This window comes from Trifolium pratense, linkage group LG7 (genome assembly GCF_020283565.1).
Source record: "Trifolium pratense cultivar HEN17-A07 linkage group LG7, ARS_RC_1.1, whole genome shotgun sequence".
NCBI classification, from domain to species: domain Eukaryota; kingdom Viridiplantae; phylum Streptophyta; class Magnoliopsida; order Fabales; family Fabaceae; genus Trifolium; species Trifolium pratense.
The window spans coordinates 14,224,563-14,241,285 of record NC_060065.1 but is presented as its reverse complement, the minus strand read 5'-3'; the positions used below and the strand labels follow the sequence as shown (position 1 = coordinate 14,241,285).

Here is a 16,723-nt window from a genome sequence, read left to right as displayed (position 1 = left end):
TATTTAAGCCTTTATTTTTTGGCAAATTCTATCATACATGTGATAATTCTTAATGTACCGGTACATCGGGTAATTAAATTAATATGTAAATAAATATTTTTTAAAGGGAATCATTTTTCTTATCATTAAAATGATTATAGTAACTAAATATATTATTCATCAAAATTGTCAAAAATATTAAATTTGATATTTTTTGAATTTTTATTCATCATTAATTCATTATAGTCAATGTTGAATTTTTTTTCTAAGAAAATATTAGAAAAATTAGTATCATGCTTATAAACATTATATTGTGTTTTTTCTTGTGATATTATTATTTTTAAAATAATAATAATCGGTTAATAATTTTTTAACTCATAAAAATAATCGTTAATTTAACAATTTACTGACTTGATGTACCGGTACATTCAAATTATTCGAATGTACCGTAAAAACTTCTTATTTTTTACTTTTGTTTCCACTACCAATATCCAACATTCCAATGTACCGAACCACTTAATTTGATTCGGGACATCAAGTGATTCCATTACCTACACTTATTTTAATATGTTAGGAGTAAAAAAATATAGAAATCGATTGAACAACAATTAACATCCCCTAGTAACTCACTCATAACTATAAAATCTTACTGTCCCACGCTGGTCTATACATTACTTCCCATGTTCTCCTTTATAGCAAACAGTAGTAACGCACAGTTTCCAGTTCCCAAAACATAAACTATGGTTTCCATCACTTAATAGCAACAACAAAGTCCTCGTGAGAAGCCTTTAATTTAGCTTTGAACGGTGAGCCATCAATTAAATTCAACACCAACGGCTACGATTTCAATTATACCCCACTAACGTAAATTTGGGGCCCAAGTTTCAACAATCATATTATAGCGGTGGACCTCATATGAACCTTGCCAACCAAACAAACAATCATGGTTCATGCAGCATTTTTTTATCTATTACCATTATTCAACATCACCAAATCTATTCAATTAAAACAAATTAACATTCCTTGCTCATCATTTCAACTTCACTACATTTGTTACACTAAAGTAGACAGCAAAAAAGAAAAGCAAGAAACTGATGGAAGGTTTATGGAATCTTGTAGACAATTTGAAGATTTCAACACTAGGTGCTATTCTTCTACTTGCATGTGCATTTTTTGCACTTGTTTGCATTTGCACTATTATTGTACTTAAAAGGAAAGGTAGTAGTAATAATAAGATTGTGAATCAAGAGGGTTTTATAGAAGAGAATGACTCTACTTCAACTGTCACAACGACGACTACTACTACCACTACCACCACTACTACGACAGATGTTAGTAAGACTAGTACTACTAGTTCTACAAAATGGTTAGAACCATGTTGTGGATGGATTTCAGTGAAAAGGATGTTGATGGAGTCAATGGTGTGGAGCAAGGCAAGAAAATTGGAAGAGAATATTGGATGGCAAAGAGAGAGGGGATCTCCATTGCTTGGAAGCTTACAAAGGCATAGTGTTGAAAATGGATGGAAAAGTGTTAGTCATGATTCAGCATCAGCAGTGTGGCAAAGACCAATACTTAGAGGGGAAAAATGTGAGCTTCCTAGTTTTAGTGGAGTTATTCTCTATGATGAAAAAGGGAAATTGTTAAATGATTCTGTGAATGAGATAGAATGCATGGAAGTTTCTAAACAGGTAATCATTTAGTCCTTTCATTACTATATAATACTGAAATCAATTATTGTAGATAGGATAATATGCATGTTTGTTCCTAGAAATGTAACAGTTTGGGCCCCTCTCTTAGGCAATCCCGGCACTGCCGTGGGAATCGAACCACGTACCCTGGGGCTCAAGTACGTGTTCAATCCATTCCCACTACGGGCTGCTCTAACAATAATGAAAATTGAAAACATTGAAACTTGGAAGAGATAATTAATTGATAATGAGTCATTACAAATGTAAGAATCACTTGTAGATCTATAAAATCAAACTGCTGAAATTACTTGTTTATAGCTGCATGTTACATGAACCTGGCCTGGATTCAAATACTGTATTGAATTTTTGAAGGAACAAACACTTAACTAAACAAAAGGAACAATTTATTTAATTTCTCAAAAATGTCTTATATAGAGACAGAGATAGTAACTTCTTATCGCTATGTAGAAACCAACATTAATTGCTTCAAGATATTGAAACCAAACAATGTTGCAAAGTCCAGTTTCAGATAACATATTTGCTGCATTTTGTTATTTCTAACACCAATAGCTTTTTTTGTGCAGGAAGACAGAGATGTTACGGTGAGAACTACACTAAAAGATTTACTATAGTACTTATGTTACTGTATTTTTCTTTCTGTTCTAAGTTATATCTGTTAGACAATGAGGTTTTACTGTAATGAAATTATCAAATATCACTCTGAAGTCTGAACATAAAACTATCAAGAAAACTGCAGTTTTTTCTGGTGCACTCAATCACACGTTTTGCATTTTACTGAATAATTTCCAAAGCAATAACACATTCACAACCTTCCAAAGCAATGACTAGTTTGTAAATACAGCTTATAAGCACAAAGTGAAGATAGTTCAATGCTATCTGGGAAATATGGAAACAAACACAAAATGATATTCAATTCAACTAACATGTGATCATTTCATTTAAAAAGAAATCCTACTTTAAGTGGAGTATTTAAAACTTAACACTAGTTTGTAACTACTCACAAAGTTGATCTGAACCTAAAGCAGATAGGTAAAATTTTCTCAAATGCAGATAAAATGAAGAATGTGGATCATATAGGTACCCGAAATCGGTAGGGTGGATAATATTGATTACGAAATTTGGCTATCTCGGAGATATATGCCTTTGTTACATTACAGTGTCAGAAAATTAAGGAAAGAACTATGAAAAAGGTTGGAGACTAGCTCTTTACAAGATGAATGAAATCTAAAAATCAAATTAAGTTGAAAGCTTTCAAAATCAAAGTTGACAAAAGACAACGCAAGAAATGGCCTTAAATATGATAAATGGGCAATTTCAAATTCAAGTATCCCTACGTACAAATTGAATCAATAAACATCGTATATTCAATCATTCAAATTACATAACAACTCTAAAACGGTAAATTCAAAGGGACACCGAGTGAGGTTTAAAAAGAAGTATGTAGTTCAAACCTCTAAAGCTAACATAATCACAAACTTACTAACATTTACCTATCGGAGAATATTTCATACATAATGAATGTATGTGACAAATATCAGGAAAACACCTCGAACTGACTGTGGAAAACAATAAATCATAGTCACAAATTGTGTGTTCACCTTTGCCTTTGTCAGCATTGAGCAACACGTTATCCGTACGACACTATCAAGGGTTCTCTAGAGTCATCGCTAGATGAACTCTTGTAGTAAAAGTATAATACTAATTGTATCAATCCCAAAACAGTACCTATCCCATTTGGTACCTAAAAAGTCAAATAAAAAATGTAGGTATACAAACCAACAGAATAAACTTGTGAATTCTAAAACTAAAATAAACATTTCAGAAAGAAACAGAGAAATGAGGTGAAATGACTCTTACATAAATGAAGACATCGTCACTGAGCAATCCATAAAGAAAGAACGAGACACTCATTAAGAAGGTAGAAAGTGAAAGATAAAATGGCATAAACTCGACACTCTTTGTTCGAATAACCAATTTCTGCGAAATATATATAGACAAACACTTTCAATTTCATCAATCTTGAACCAACAAAAACTAGGAAATTTCAGTATTGCATAGATTTCTAGGAAATGTCAAACTCAAACTTACAATTATAAACAGTGGAGAGGCAAACATAGAAATGAGAGAAGCACAACTCAAGAGTCCGACAATCATTCGGCGCATAGAAGTATCAGTTATTTTCAAACTCCCATATAGTATGATAACAAATATGCCAAAAACTGCCAGCAATAATCCAAACATTCTCACCTATAAAAATGCAATTTAGAAGATTAACACATTTTAGTAACAATTAACAAACCATTGTTTTTTATCTGTAAATTTATCATAATTTTTCCATGGCTTAATTGATGTTTATTTTAGGTTTCAATTTGGTCCCTTAAGTTTAAAAAGTTTTAAGTTGGTCTCTTATGTTATTGATGTCAACATAAGTTCATCCTTTTTGTTAAATTTTGAGATGATTTTGTCTAAAATTTTCATGTGGCACCCTCCTAAATTGTCCGCATATGCAAATCTGTTAGCCACGTAAACGTTTTAAATAGAAATTTGACTAAACTTAAAACTTTTTAAACGTAAGAGACCAAATTGAAACATAAAATAAACGCAAGGGACCAAATATGCAATTAAGTCATTTTCCATAATATTAGAAGAATAACCTTTTTTGGTTTCTCAGCATAGATTAAGAATAAGAGAATGTACACAAGCTGAAAAGCTGCTCCAATTGAATTAACAGTGGTAACCAACAAATTATCATGTGATATAAGAGGAGTTCCATACCACAAGCAGATCAAGCAGTTCAATAGAGAATAAATATATGGCAATCCTGAGAACATTTCTGTTGACCCATTTCTGATAATTCTCCTAAATGTGGGTCTATAATTCATAACATAATAACATAATAAAAGTTAATAATTACAAAGATAACCATCAAAGTTCAATTATTTTTTTTAAGAAACTTACATTGGGGATACAAATAACCCAAAAGCAAAGATGTTACCTACAAATAAACAAAACAAAAATTGAGATCAAATTAAAGATAAGTCTAAAGTGTTAAATGTAGTAATCTACTATTGAAGTAAGAGAAAGAAAAATTACCAGCAATTCCAGATGCATCTTTACCAACTTCACAAATGGAGTAAGCATCAAACAGAGACATTCTCCAATTTAGCACAAAAAAGCTAAAACCTCAATTTATGATTTATTTGATGAAACAGGTTTGAGATATGCATGCCACTGGCACTGTGTGGCTTTTGTTTCTCTCTGTCACTCTCTGCTTTTTGTAAGTCACAATTATCCTCGTTTTCTAAATCTGTGTATTGTTTACCTCAACCACTCACTACTAATGATTGACCTTTGGCACTTTATATATCGATTTTAATTTTTCAAAATTCACAATGCCTAAAGTTTTGTTTTTGTTTTTTTTTTTTTTTATGTTGTTGCGTTTTTTTAGTTGAATTTGAATTAGGGTTATGTTAACTTGTGCCCATGTTAAGCTACCTAAAAATAGAAATATAGCTTTTAATGATAGAAAACATTTAATGTCTAGAGAATTGAATACACCACAAGTTCAATAAATTTTTTCCACATTTATCTCCTTAACATGTGCCCTTAAGGGCACAAGTTAACATTCTCCTTTGAATTATTTAACCACTAATAAATTGAAAGAGTGCATTTGATAGGCAAAAGTATAGTTACTCGACAAAATAATATAGTAAATGTGATTGAGTTACTGGACAATTTTTTGTATTGTACTTTGTTTGATGATTAGTGCATATGACAATCAATTTTGTATTGTACCTTGTTTGATATGTTAAGCACCGGACAAAATAATACAGAATTTACTGTAATGCCGTTTTTGATTTAAAATGATTGATTTTACATTGTATAAAGTCACAAAACAAAATTTTGAAGATACTATAAAAATATTTTATTTATTATTTCAATAAAATAACAATTATTTAAACAATTAAATTATAAAAACTACATTGTATATCAATAAAATTTGTAATAATCAAAATCAAATCATAAAAACTCCATAAAATTAATATCCAAAACGCACACCAAATAATCATAACAACCAAAGTCTAATGTTGATAGGTTTCAACATAAATCTTAATTAAAACATAAAATATAAATGCGACTTGTCTAATAACACGTTTGAATATCATCATCAACTATTTTTGTTTTGTCATGTCTTTTAGTTTTTGCAAATCAAACGCACCCAAAGAGATTTAATCCCTGTAAGTTTAATTTAGGTTGTAGGATATCACACTATATGTGTAGGAGCCGGGAAATCGAACCCCGAACACTCTACTATTTATCTTTAAGGTGGATTTTCTAGTCAGTAAGCTACTTGACAAAAAAAAGAATTGAAAGAGATTTGAATTGGCTGCTGAACAAATTTTTGTTTTAGCAATATCTTTTCGTGTACAACTATATATAGGAAGTAATCCCTTGAGTACCGCGAAACTCAACAGAAACGATAAATTTTCTCTACAAATTTTAATGCTTTCGCAACATCTTATGTGAGGCTCATGCTTATAAGACAATTAAATTAATTAACTCAATTGGTAAATAAACTCTTTTCTTACTACCCATAATATATTGGTCAAGACCGGCCCAAGGGTAAGCCAACAAAGCAATCACCTTAGACCTAATTTTTTTTTATAAAATGACTTAATAAAAATGCCTCATATTCTTAATTTTTTGGTAAAAAAGTTCTCATGTTCTACTGTTTTCAAAATTAAATCAATAGATTAATCTTATTTATAATTAGGCTTAAATGTTGTTTTGTCCCCCAAATTTTATAATTGTGCAATTTTAGCCCCACAAATTTTAATTGCTTGATTTTAACCCCCAAGTTTCAATTGTTAAACTTTGGCCCCAAGTTTACCCCCATATTGTATTTGTTAGCCCTTGTTGACTTTTTTTTACTAAAAATTGCTTATGTGGCATTTTAAAAAATATATATTTTAAAACTAAATAAAATATGTTTTTCAAATTAAAAGTATGTTTTAAAAATTTAAAAATTTTATAAAATAATAATATTTGCTTTTATAAAAATGTATTAAAAATTGGTTTTTGAATAAAAGGTTTAATAATAATAATTTTTTTTTTAAAAAAAGTTTATAAAGTTTGTAAAAAATAGTTCATAATTTTTTTGTACTTTTTTATATCAAAATTATTTTATAAACTACATATAATAAAAAAATATTTTATAATATATGTAAAAAAACAATTTGTATCTTTTTAAAAAAAATTGAAAACATTTTTTTATTTTAAAATATTTATTTAATTTTAAAATGCCACATAACCAATTTTTAATCAAAAAGTCAACGGGGGCTAGCAAATGCAAAAGAGGATAAACTTGGGGGCCAAAATCGAGCAATTGAAATTTGAGGGGCTAAAATCTAGCAATTGTGATACTTAGGGGGTTAAAATCAAGCAATTAAAATGTGAGGGACCAACATCGCACAATTATAAAACTTGGGGGACAAAACTACATTTAAGATATAAAGATTAACGGCATATAAAAAAAATGCAAATCGTTAATTTTGATGTATCTAAATAACATATAAAATGATTTTGGATTTGTCTGAAGTTTTACATAAATTATCTATATGATATAAACTTTTCAATCTAATGATGGATTTTATAAAATTTATATCGGTTAAAACATTATTGAGAGGTGTAACATTTGATGTCAAACTAGTTGATATCATTTGATCCCGACTCATTTTTTTAAGAAAATTGGAAATACATTAACTTTTCAATAAATCTAAAACATTGTTTGATTCTTATATTAAGAATTGTCGGAGTAGTACTTTACATTAAATATATCTTTTTAGAAAGGACAAGTAATTATCGTACACTGTCAACTTTTCTAAATAGTAATATGTGGTTTATACTTATAAAAAGGAATGGAGGAAGTATATTTTGTTTTTTACAAAAACCATTTTTATCATACTATTTTTATGATTTCTAAGCATCTAGGATACAAATTTTAATCATAAAATTTTGCTATCTTACAAATATTGAATTTTATAAGTTTACAAATTTGTTATGACATGGATCCGGTAATTTCCGTATATAAGTTTCCACCCTATCTAAATAAAAATTAGTGCCAATTATTACCAAGAAAAAAAATAAAATGAAAAACTTTAGTTTAGTGGCAATGATTATTCCAGCGCTAATCAAATCAATTTTCGATACGGACATTGGAGGCGAAGCGCGTAAATGAAGAAATAGTGAGGGGTGTTTATGTAATTACAGTGATCCCCTGGCTCCCCTTAACTGTCTCGGTTAATACATATATAGACGCGTACATATATACGATTTCACAGCTCCACCATTTTCTTCTTCTCCTCTCTCATATAACATAACACTCTTAACACCATTTTTTTCTTTCATCTTGATCCGTTACCATTTTGTAAGTTTTTCTCTCACTTTTTTCTAATTCACTTTCCATTCTGTGTTTTCTATCATCCTCGTTATTTTTTATGATCTGTGTTACGGATCTGTTATGTGATTTTTGAAAGCGATTGTTTTTCTCTGTTCATGATTTTGGTGTTTGATTCTGCCACGTCAGCATTTCAAACCTGGTTCTTCTTGTTGTAGTCTAGAAAATAGATCTGTTTTGATTTTTTTAATTCTAGCTTCTAACTTATGCTTCAATATGTGCAAAATTAAGTAGTTACATTTTGAGGATGTTGTGTAATTGAATTGATTTTTTCGTTTTCGGGTTGAATTTTATGCGTTTCGTGTTCTACTGCGTTTTAATTTTGTCATTATCCCTAGATCATTGATTAATTAACAATGTAACCTTTTTTTTTGTTTGATTGTAGTTAGTTACCTTTTTTTGAGGTTACAAGTAGTTAGTTACCTTTGTTTATGCATATTAATTACTTGAATAATGTAACCTTCTTTATTATTGTAATGTTTTATTTATCTTGAAGTTATCTTCAGTTTTTGTTTTATTGTTTTCTTTTGGAAGTTAGAAACTAAAGATCTATTGCTAACTCCAATAAGAGCTTACTTATAATATGATTCTGTTTTTGTTTGAGATTTGAGATTATTAATACTTGTGTTTGTGATTTCTATTTGATTTTATATTCAACAGAGATAGCCTAACATGGCTTCATATACCCCAAAGAATATCCTCATTACTGGGGCAGCTGGATTTATTGCATCACATGTAGCAAATCGGCTTGTCCGAAGCCATCCCGAGTACAAAATCGTTGTGCTTGACAAACTAGATTATTGTTCTAATCTAAAGAATCTCCTTCCGTCTAAATCATCTCCCAACTTCAAGTTTGTGAAGGGAGATATTGGTAGTGCTGATCTTGTCAATTACTTGCTTATCACCGAGTCGATTGACACAATAATGCACTTTGCCGCTCAAACTCATGTTGACAACTCATTTGGTAACAGCTTTGAGTTCACCAAGAACAACATATATGGAACTCATGTCCTATTAGAAGCCTGCAAGGTTACTGGCCAGATCAGAAGGTTCATTCATGTCAGTACCGATGAGGTTTATGGTGAGACCGATGAAGATGCTGTTGTTGGAAACCATGAAGCTTCTCAACTTCTCCCCACAAATCCATACTCTGCAACAAAAGCAGGAGCAGAAATGCTTGTCATGGCTTATGGCAGGTCATATGGATTACCTGTTATCACAACACGTGGAAACAACGTTTATGGGCCAAATCAGTTTCCTGAGAAATTGATTCCAAAGTTCATCCTCCTTGCTATGCAAGGAAAGAATCTTCCGATTCACGGGGATGGTTCTAATGTGAGGAGTTATTTGTTTTGTGAAGATGTTGCGGAGGCATTTGAAGTTGTCCTTCACAAGGGAGAAGTTGGCCATGTTTACAATATTGGGACAAAGAAAGAAAGGGGAGTTATCGACGTAGCCAAGGATATATGCAGACTTTTTAAAATGGATCCAGAAAAAAGTATTAAATTCGTTGAGAACAGACCATTTAATGACCAGAGATACTTTCTCGATGATCAGAAGCTGAAGAACATCGGTTGGTCCGAGAGGACCACGTGGGATGAGGGCCTGAAGAAAACCATAGAATGGTATACCAAAAATCCTGATTGGTGGGGGGATGTCAGTGGTGCATTGCTTCCTCATCCAAGGATGTTGATGATGCCTGGTGGAATGGAGAGACATTTTGAAGGATCTGAAGGGGAAAATACCGCATCACTCAATTCATCTAATAATACTCATATGGTAGTTCCATCAACCAAGAACACTGGCGGTCAGCAGAAACGTCCTTTGAAGTTCTTGCTCTTTGGTAGAACAGGGTGGATTGGAGGTTTGCTGGGGAAATTGTGTGAAAAGCAAGGAATTCCATATGAATATGCAAAGGGTCGTCTAGAGGATCGTGCATCTCTCATTGCTGATATTCAGAATGTGAAGCCAACCCATGTATTTAATGCTGCAGGTGTCACCGGAAGACCCAATGTTGATTGGTGTGAAACTCATAAAACAGAAACCATCCGTGCTAATGTTGCCGGTACTTTAACATTGGCTGATGTGTGCAGAGAGCACGGGGTCTTGATGATTAATTATGCTACTGGCTGCATATTTGAGTATGATGCAGCACATCCGGAAGGCTCTGGCATTGGTTTTAAGGAGGAAGACAAGCCCAATTTCATGGGATCTTTCTATTCCAAAACTAAAGCTATGGTAAGTTTCCTTAAATACAATGATCTTATTTATTACCTTTGCATTATGATTTTTTTATTTCAAACTGTAAGTTCTAATTGAATTTTGATTAGGTTGAGGAACTCTTGAGAGAATATGACAATGTATGCACCCTTAGAGTTCGCATGCCGATTTCCTCTGATTTGAGCAACCCACGCAACTTCATCACAAAGATTTCTCGTTATAACAAAGTTGTCAACATTCCAAACAGCATGACAGTATTGGATGAACTACTACCTATTTCAATTGAGATGGCAAAGAGAAACTTGAGTGGAATCTGGAACTTCACAAACCCTGGTGCTGTGAGCCACAATCAGATCCTTGAGATGTATAGGGATTACATTGACCCCAGTTTCAAGTGGCAAAATTTCACGCTCGAAGAGCAAGCCAAGGTGATTGTGGCTGCTCGAAGCAACAATGAGATGGATGGTACCAAATTAAAGAAGGAATTCCCAGAATTGCTTTCCATCAAAGAATCACTTATCAAGTATGTCTTCGAGCCAAACAAGAAAAAATAAGCAGTTTTATGTTTTAGACATGGCGGTAATGTGTTCGAGCTACATAACATAGTTAACACATCATTATCATTCCACTGTTGTTAGTTCCACTCAGTTACTGTGTGTAGAGTGTGGCTAGTATTACAATTACATTATTATTAGGTAATTTTCCTAAGTATTAATTTCAATTTCTTAGTGTTCTCTGGTACTTGCAGCCTAAGATAGATGTCTTGTTATGAAACCAACTTGTGATGAGCAAACTTTTTTTCATCTTTGTAAGCCTTGTATTCTTTTATTGCTCATCGAGAATCAAAATTGAAATAAGAGAAGCTTTATAATTTTTGACATTATTATTGAGATGTACTTGGATATTTGTCTGTAATACATAGTGAAAATCTTGTAATAAGAGAAGTTATTTATCATTTTCATAAACTAAGAAATGTTAATTTCTTATCTGTGACTGTGTGTTAAATTTCAGGCGTGTGTTTCTTTATATAAGTTTTTTTCTAAGACGTGAACACTTATCATTTTGAAAATTATGATTTGTTAAGAAACATACATTTAATAATGTTTGTACCAAAAAAAAAATGAATAAATAAAATAATGTTGTGGAATATTAAACACTGGGCACTATTTAAATATACGGTAAATTCTAATATTGATCACTTCATCAAGTGGTCCATGGTGGACCATGAATAACATTATAATAAATATGAATTTTATAAAATCCACCGTTGGATTGAAAGTTTATATGATATGGATCATCCATAGAAAATTTAGAAAAATTGAAAATTATTTGATATGTTATTGAGTATTGAGACCCATCAAGATTAACGGTTTATTAAATACCGTAAATCTTGATGGGTGTCAATAACATATCAAATGATTTTCAATTTTTCTAAATTTTTTTATGGGTGATCTTTATGATATAAACTTTTAATCTAACGGCAAATTTTGTAAAATTCGTATTCGATAGATCACTTGTCCACGGTGAACCACTTGTGAAGGTGGTCCTCTGTAGCATTAGCCTTAAATATACTAGTATTAATTAAGAAATTTTATTTTAAAATTCGTGTATTCAATATCTTAAAAATGTAAAAAGTTATTTTTCAAATATTTAATTTGATATTTGATTTTCTTTTTTAGTATGATTAACAAATGTCCCGGTACACCGTTTAACATAACTCATTTTAAACACTATTTTTTTTGTTTTGTAGAAAACTTAGATAATCGGTTGGGAATGATGCATTAATTCAAGATAAGAAAGACCTTATAATGAATTGTTTGAGAATTTTTTATTTTATTTTTTGTTTACAATTGAACTGAAGATTGAACCCAAAACTTCTAGCATATTATCTAAACTTTTTACCACTAGATTAAATCTAGTGGCTTGAGGGAAAATTAAATTAAATTCCTACTAAAAATGCTAGAATTTACTTACCCACATGTGAACTCTAGATTATTAGAATTCCTTAATTTAACAACCAATTGATAAATACAAACAAAAAAATAAAAATAGGAAGACCTTAAATTCACAAAAATAATTATATTTATATTCTTTTAAAATACTAACAAAAGCGTAAATTCAGAATCTCTTAAACCGGAAAACTTTTTTTTTAAGCTCTTTGGAGTTAAACATTGGTTTTTTTTTTTTTTTTTTTTTTTAAGTTTGGATTAGCTTATTTTTCAGAGACCTATGTACCCTCTTTTTTCTGGCTACTTGAAGTATATTTATAATTTTTACTTCGGTATTATATTGTTCAATACGTTCACGGATAAGTTTACTAATTTCATCTACACGAAGGGTTACCAATTACCATTAAGATTGATTGAGTTTAGGCAAATAGTTTATGCAATATAAATTAAGTTTTATACTATTTTATAAGTTCACACTGATGAAAATTGTATTTTTATAAACTATTTTATCATAACTACCTTGACAAATTTATAATACTCCTTTCGGTCCTCTATATAAGAAAAAGTTTGATTTTTAGATTCATTGAAAAGTTAATGTATTTAGACAACATTGTAGTCTAGATATATTAATTTTGGGAATGGATTCTCTCAAGTGTGATTTACACTTGAGAGAATAAAGTGTAATCTAACACCATCTAAATTCATTTTCTCTAAATTTTTATATGTTTCTCTCTCTTGATCAATGGTAACAAACCACACTTTATTCTCTCAAGTATAAATTACACTTGAGAGAATCCATTCCCATTAATTTTACAATGAATTTAAAAAGTAAAATCTTTTTTATATATAGGACCGGTGAGAGTAATACATAAAAATTGCATAAGGTATTTAAATAAGTTCAAAAATAAGCTAATCTAGTTAGCTTTATTCAAAATATTTAGATAATTAGATTAGATTAGATATATAATATATTTATTCTGGGTTGTACTAAGTTTAAGATTTTGTATTCATCCTAACGAGTAGTACCACGCACGCATAATCATATGTCCGCGAGCCTCACGCTACACGCGAGATTATTAATTTACCACTGACAAATGCACGAGGCTTGTATATCTTTATTATTATTAATTTGATTTGATGAACGAGGCCTATTTAGCTTTATTATATTAGTAATGTATTTATTGGTCTCTCTGTCTGTTTCTTCATTTAAGCTTTCCTTGCTTGTGACTTCTATATAACTAAATTTAATCAGATAAATTAGTGCAATAAACTTAAAAAAAAAAAGAATTTTATTTATATTTTATCATGAAGAAAAATTTTTGCTTCTAAATATAAACACTATTTGTTCATAATTTTTTACTAATATATAAAAATAAATATTACCAGATGAAATATTGTTCAATTTGTCTCAACGAATATTTTCAAAATATAAAATTTTCATAATTTTTTATAAAAGATATATCAGTGAACAAAGCTGTGCACTGACATATGTATAGAAATCTAAAACGACAAATAAAAAGGAACGGAGGGAATATATAATAAGTCTTTTTTAAATTTTTTTGATATATTTATTGCTTCTTGTTCAAATAAACTCCTAGTTATTATTAAAAAAAATACAAAAAAACTCCTAGTTAAAAAAAAATATTTAAAAGTTGTTTCAACTACATCTCCACACATAAAACGGATACATAAACTACACTATCAACTTTTTTAACAAGAATGACAAAAGCAATAGATATTTATGTTTAGGGTGTAAGATGAATAAATTTGGATCGTCTCCAATTTTTCTCTTAGGTTAGTTATGTTGTAATAATTTTAGCTATTTATTCTTGTTGAATTTTTTTTTAGCTATTTATTCACTTTTTTTTTTATCTTCTTAAATTCTTTTTTACTTTTTGTGATTTATCAAACTATGGAGATATAAAATATTGTGAAGGATTAAAATCTATTAATGTAACCTGTAGTTGTTTGGCAAAGCACTTAATTCAATCTTGCAGTTGTCCCATAATAATTGTCACTTTTTAAATAAAATTTTGTCACTTTTAATTTTTAATGCAACATTAATTTTTTTCTCCAATTATATCATCAATCTAAATTTATAATTCTCCATTTTGCATTTATGTTAACAGAAATAAACTATGAATAACTGGATAAAATTACTACTATTATCTTTCTTTCATAATCATCTTTTCTGAATCTACGTGAAATGATCAAATGCGACGATTATTATGAGACACGGGTGTTAGAACAAAATGTGTTCAAACAATATCTCGTTCGTTATTTCTTTTGATGCTAACAAACACTTAATATAACAAAAGGAACAATTTATATAGTTGTGCATTTAAGTGCGTAAGAATGAGATGAAAGCCTAAACATTATACAAAAGTCCCATGATCAACAACACAAAAGGATTAAGCTAGAGCTTAATCCTCTAGACAAGCACAGTAGAAGAAAAGAAATTAAAGATTATGTTCTATCGATCATCTGGACTGCACTCCAAGACTTCCCCAAAATGAAAAAAGTAAGAAAGTCCGGTCTCAATATGCAAGAAGAGATATATAAGATTGTGTTTGTCTAGCTCTATCATTTTCGAGACAACATAGAAAATTAGGAAATCAAATCAACATCTCACTCCATATTCTAGACATCAGTTGATGACCTTCATCTTTATCTCAGGCCAATCTCTACAAATTTGGCGAAGATGTGTGCAATCATGATTCTCAACCAAGTATCATGATTTTATGTGGAAATAGAAATGCACCAAAGTTTTTATGCCTTGAGCTTTTCACATGGGAAGTATACACATGTGTATCTTATGATTATCACATATCAAAGACACTTTGAATATATCACTCTAACTCGAATCAATGTATTAAGATGCTTTCCGGACTCGTGATTCTTTTATACTCCCAATATTCCAATTTTAACCTAGTAGAAAAATTCGGTTCGCACAAATCGAATTTTTTCTAGTGCAAATTCAGAGTAAATTTCGATTTTTAGAAATCGAAATTTGTTTTCAAGGTAAAAAAACTTCGGTTTCTACAAACCGAAGTTTTTTCAAGAGTAAAATTGGAAATTCAGGAGTATAAAAGAAACACGGGGGGTCGGGAGAGAAAACATCATGTATTAATACTAATCTTAATCTGTTCCGAACTGGACTAAAGACTATTATGCCGGTAGCCTATTTACGGACTATGCCCAATATAGCTTATTGAAGTCCCAAGCTAAGGGGTATTACTCTCTTATGGTACACTACCCATAGGGGATAAATAACCATTGTCATGAGATATTTGTTATTCATTTCACTCACACTATGAGACCCTTAACATGGTTATTTCCATTATCTCCTATATATGCATTGTTGCACTCATCCTCAAGGCACACACATTTCACTCATTTCATACACACTTATATTAAGTTGTCACTGACTTGAGCCTTGAAATGCTAACATTTTTGCAAGTACCATTTCCCCATTGTAACCGAGCTTCAGCACCAACGTTTGCAGCACCTAATCTCAATATAGGAACCATTCAATTATGTCTAGCAGTGATGTCGTTCTTGTTCTGGACTAGGCCTAGAAGCCCAATCACCGAGGAATTGCCAAATGGACTTAACGAGCGAGGCCCAGCAAAGAGCAGCCCATAAACAATTCCACAAGTCAAACGGTCACAATGCTCGATGTGTTGTAATGGCCAATCACCGGAATGATGAGCATTAACCGCTCATCATGGCTTTTCTAGCCGTTTTCCGGCTGCCACTTGATGGACATTAATGCCACCGAGGGTCTTGGCCTAGCGCTGGGGGCTATATAAACAATCTTCCTTCAACATTACAAAGTACATTATCTTTACTCCTACAACCATTGCTTCACCCAAATCACTAACTTTAGCGTCGGAGCAACTGCAGGTACACAACCTCCTCTCATTCCGCCGGGGTTCGGAGCGGACCAACGCCAGACACAGTCGTCTCTCTGATTAGGTAAGATCAGTTGTTAAACCAAAATGGATTTTAGGACAATGCCCCTTATGTTTTGATGACAACAATGTATAAAGAGAATATTGGGATACTTTAAAGTATGTTCAATTGTGCAGGACAATAGACTAATATTCTACATCTGATATCTGATAGTAGAAATCTACATCTTCATTGATTGAACCCGTGTATTAGGGAGGACGTGGTTGTGCTTACTTCGAGCCTTTATCCTTCACTGTGCAACTTAAACGCTTATATCTCTATTCAACACACACACACATACACACACCCCCCCCAAAAAAAAAAAAAATTGATATCAATATATCCCATATTCTTTTGTTTTCTTTTCATTTGATATTTCTTATTGGCTACCCATTTTTTTGGGTAGAAGTTAGAACACTTTTGAGGTGCATGTAAAGGGAATGCTAGAATTT

The 16,723-nt window shown here is 31.1% G+C and overlaps 3 protein-coding genes across 3 annotated transcripts; 2 read left to right on the top strand and 1 right to left on the bottom strand.

Moving 5' to 3' along the window:
• The first annotated feature begins 927 nt into the window (after window positions 1-927).
• On the top strand, window positions 928-2,779 carry LOC123899406. The gene is made up of 2 exons (XM_045950518.1): window positions 928-1,670; window positions 2,255-2,779. The coding sequence occupies exons 1-2, from the start codon at window positions 1,074-1,076 to the stop codon at window positions 2,300-2,302; spliced, it is 645 nt and encodes a 214-aa protein (XP_045806474.1). The 5' UTR covers window positions 928-1,073; the 3' UTR covers window positions 2,303-2,779.
• Window positions 2,780-2,977: 198 nt separating this feature from the next.
• On the bottom strand, window positions 2,978-5,042 carry LOC123899405 (bidirectional sugar transporter SWEET2). The gene is made up of 6 exons (XM_045950517.1): window positions 4,785-5,042; window positions 4,650-4,686; window positions 4,346-4,562; window positions 3,780-3,938; window positions 3,549-3,668; window positions 2,978-3,432 (listed from the first exon to the last, which is right to left on the bottom strand). The coding sequence occupies exons 1-6, from the start codon at window positions 4,843-4,845 to the stop codon at window positions 3,319-3,321; spliced, it is 708 nt and encodes a 235-aa protein (XP_045806473.1). The 5' UTR covers window positions 4,846-5,042; the 3' UTR covers window positions 2,978-3,318.
• Window positions 5,043-7,885: 2,843 nt separating this feature from the next.
• On the top strand, window positions 7,886-11,354 carry LOC123898643 (trifunctional UDP-glucose 4,6-dehydratase/UDP-4-keto-6-deoxy-D-glucose 3,5-epimerase/UDP-4-keto-L-rhamnose-reductase RHM1-like). The gene is made up of 3 exons (XM_045949661.1): window positions 7,886-8,118; window positions 8,809-10,386; window positions 10,479-11,354. The coding sequence occupies exons 2-3, from the start codon at window positions 8,821-8,823 to the stop codon at window positions 10,920-10,922; spliced, it is 2,010 nt and encodes a 669-aa protein (XP_045805617.1). The 5' UTR covers window positions 7,886-8,118; window positions 8,809-8,820; the 3' UTR covers window positions 10,923-11,354.
• Window positions 11,355-16,723: the final 5,369 nt, after the last annotated feature.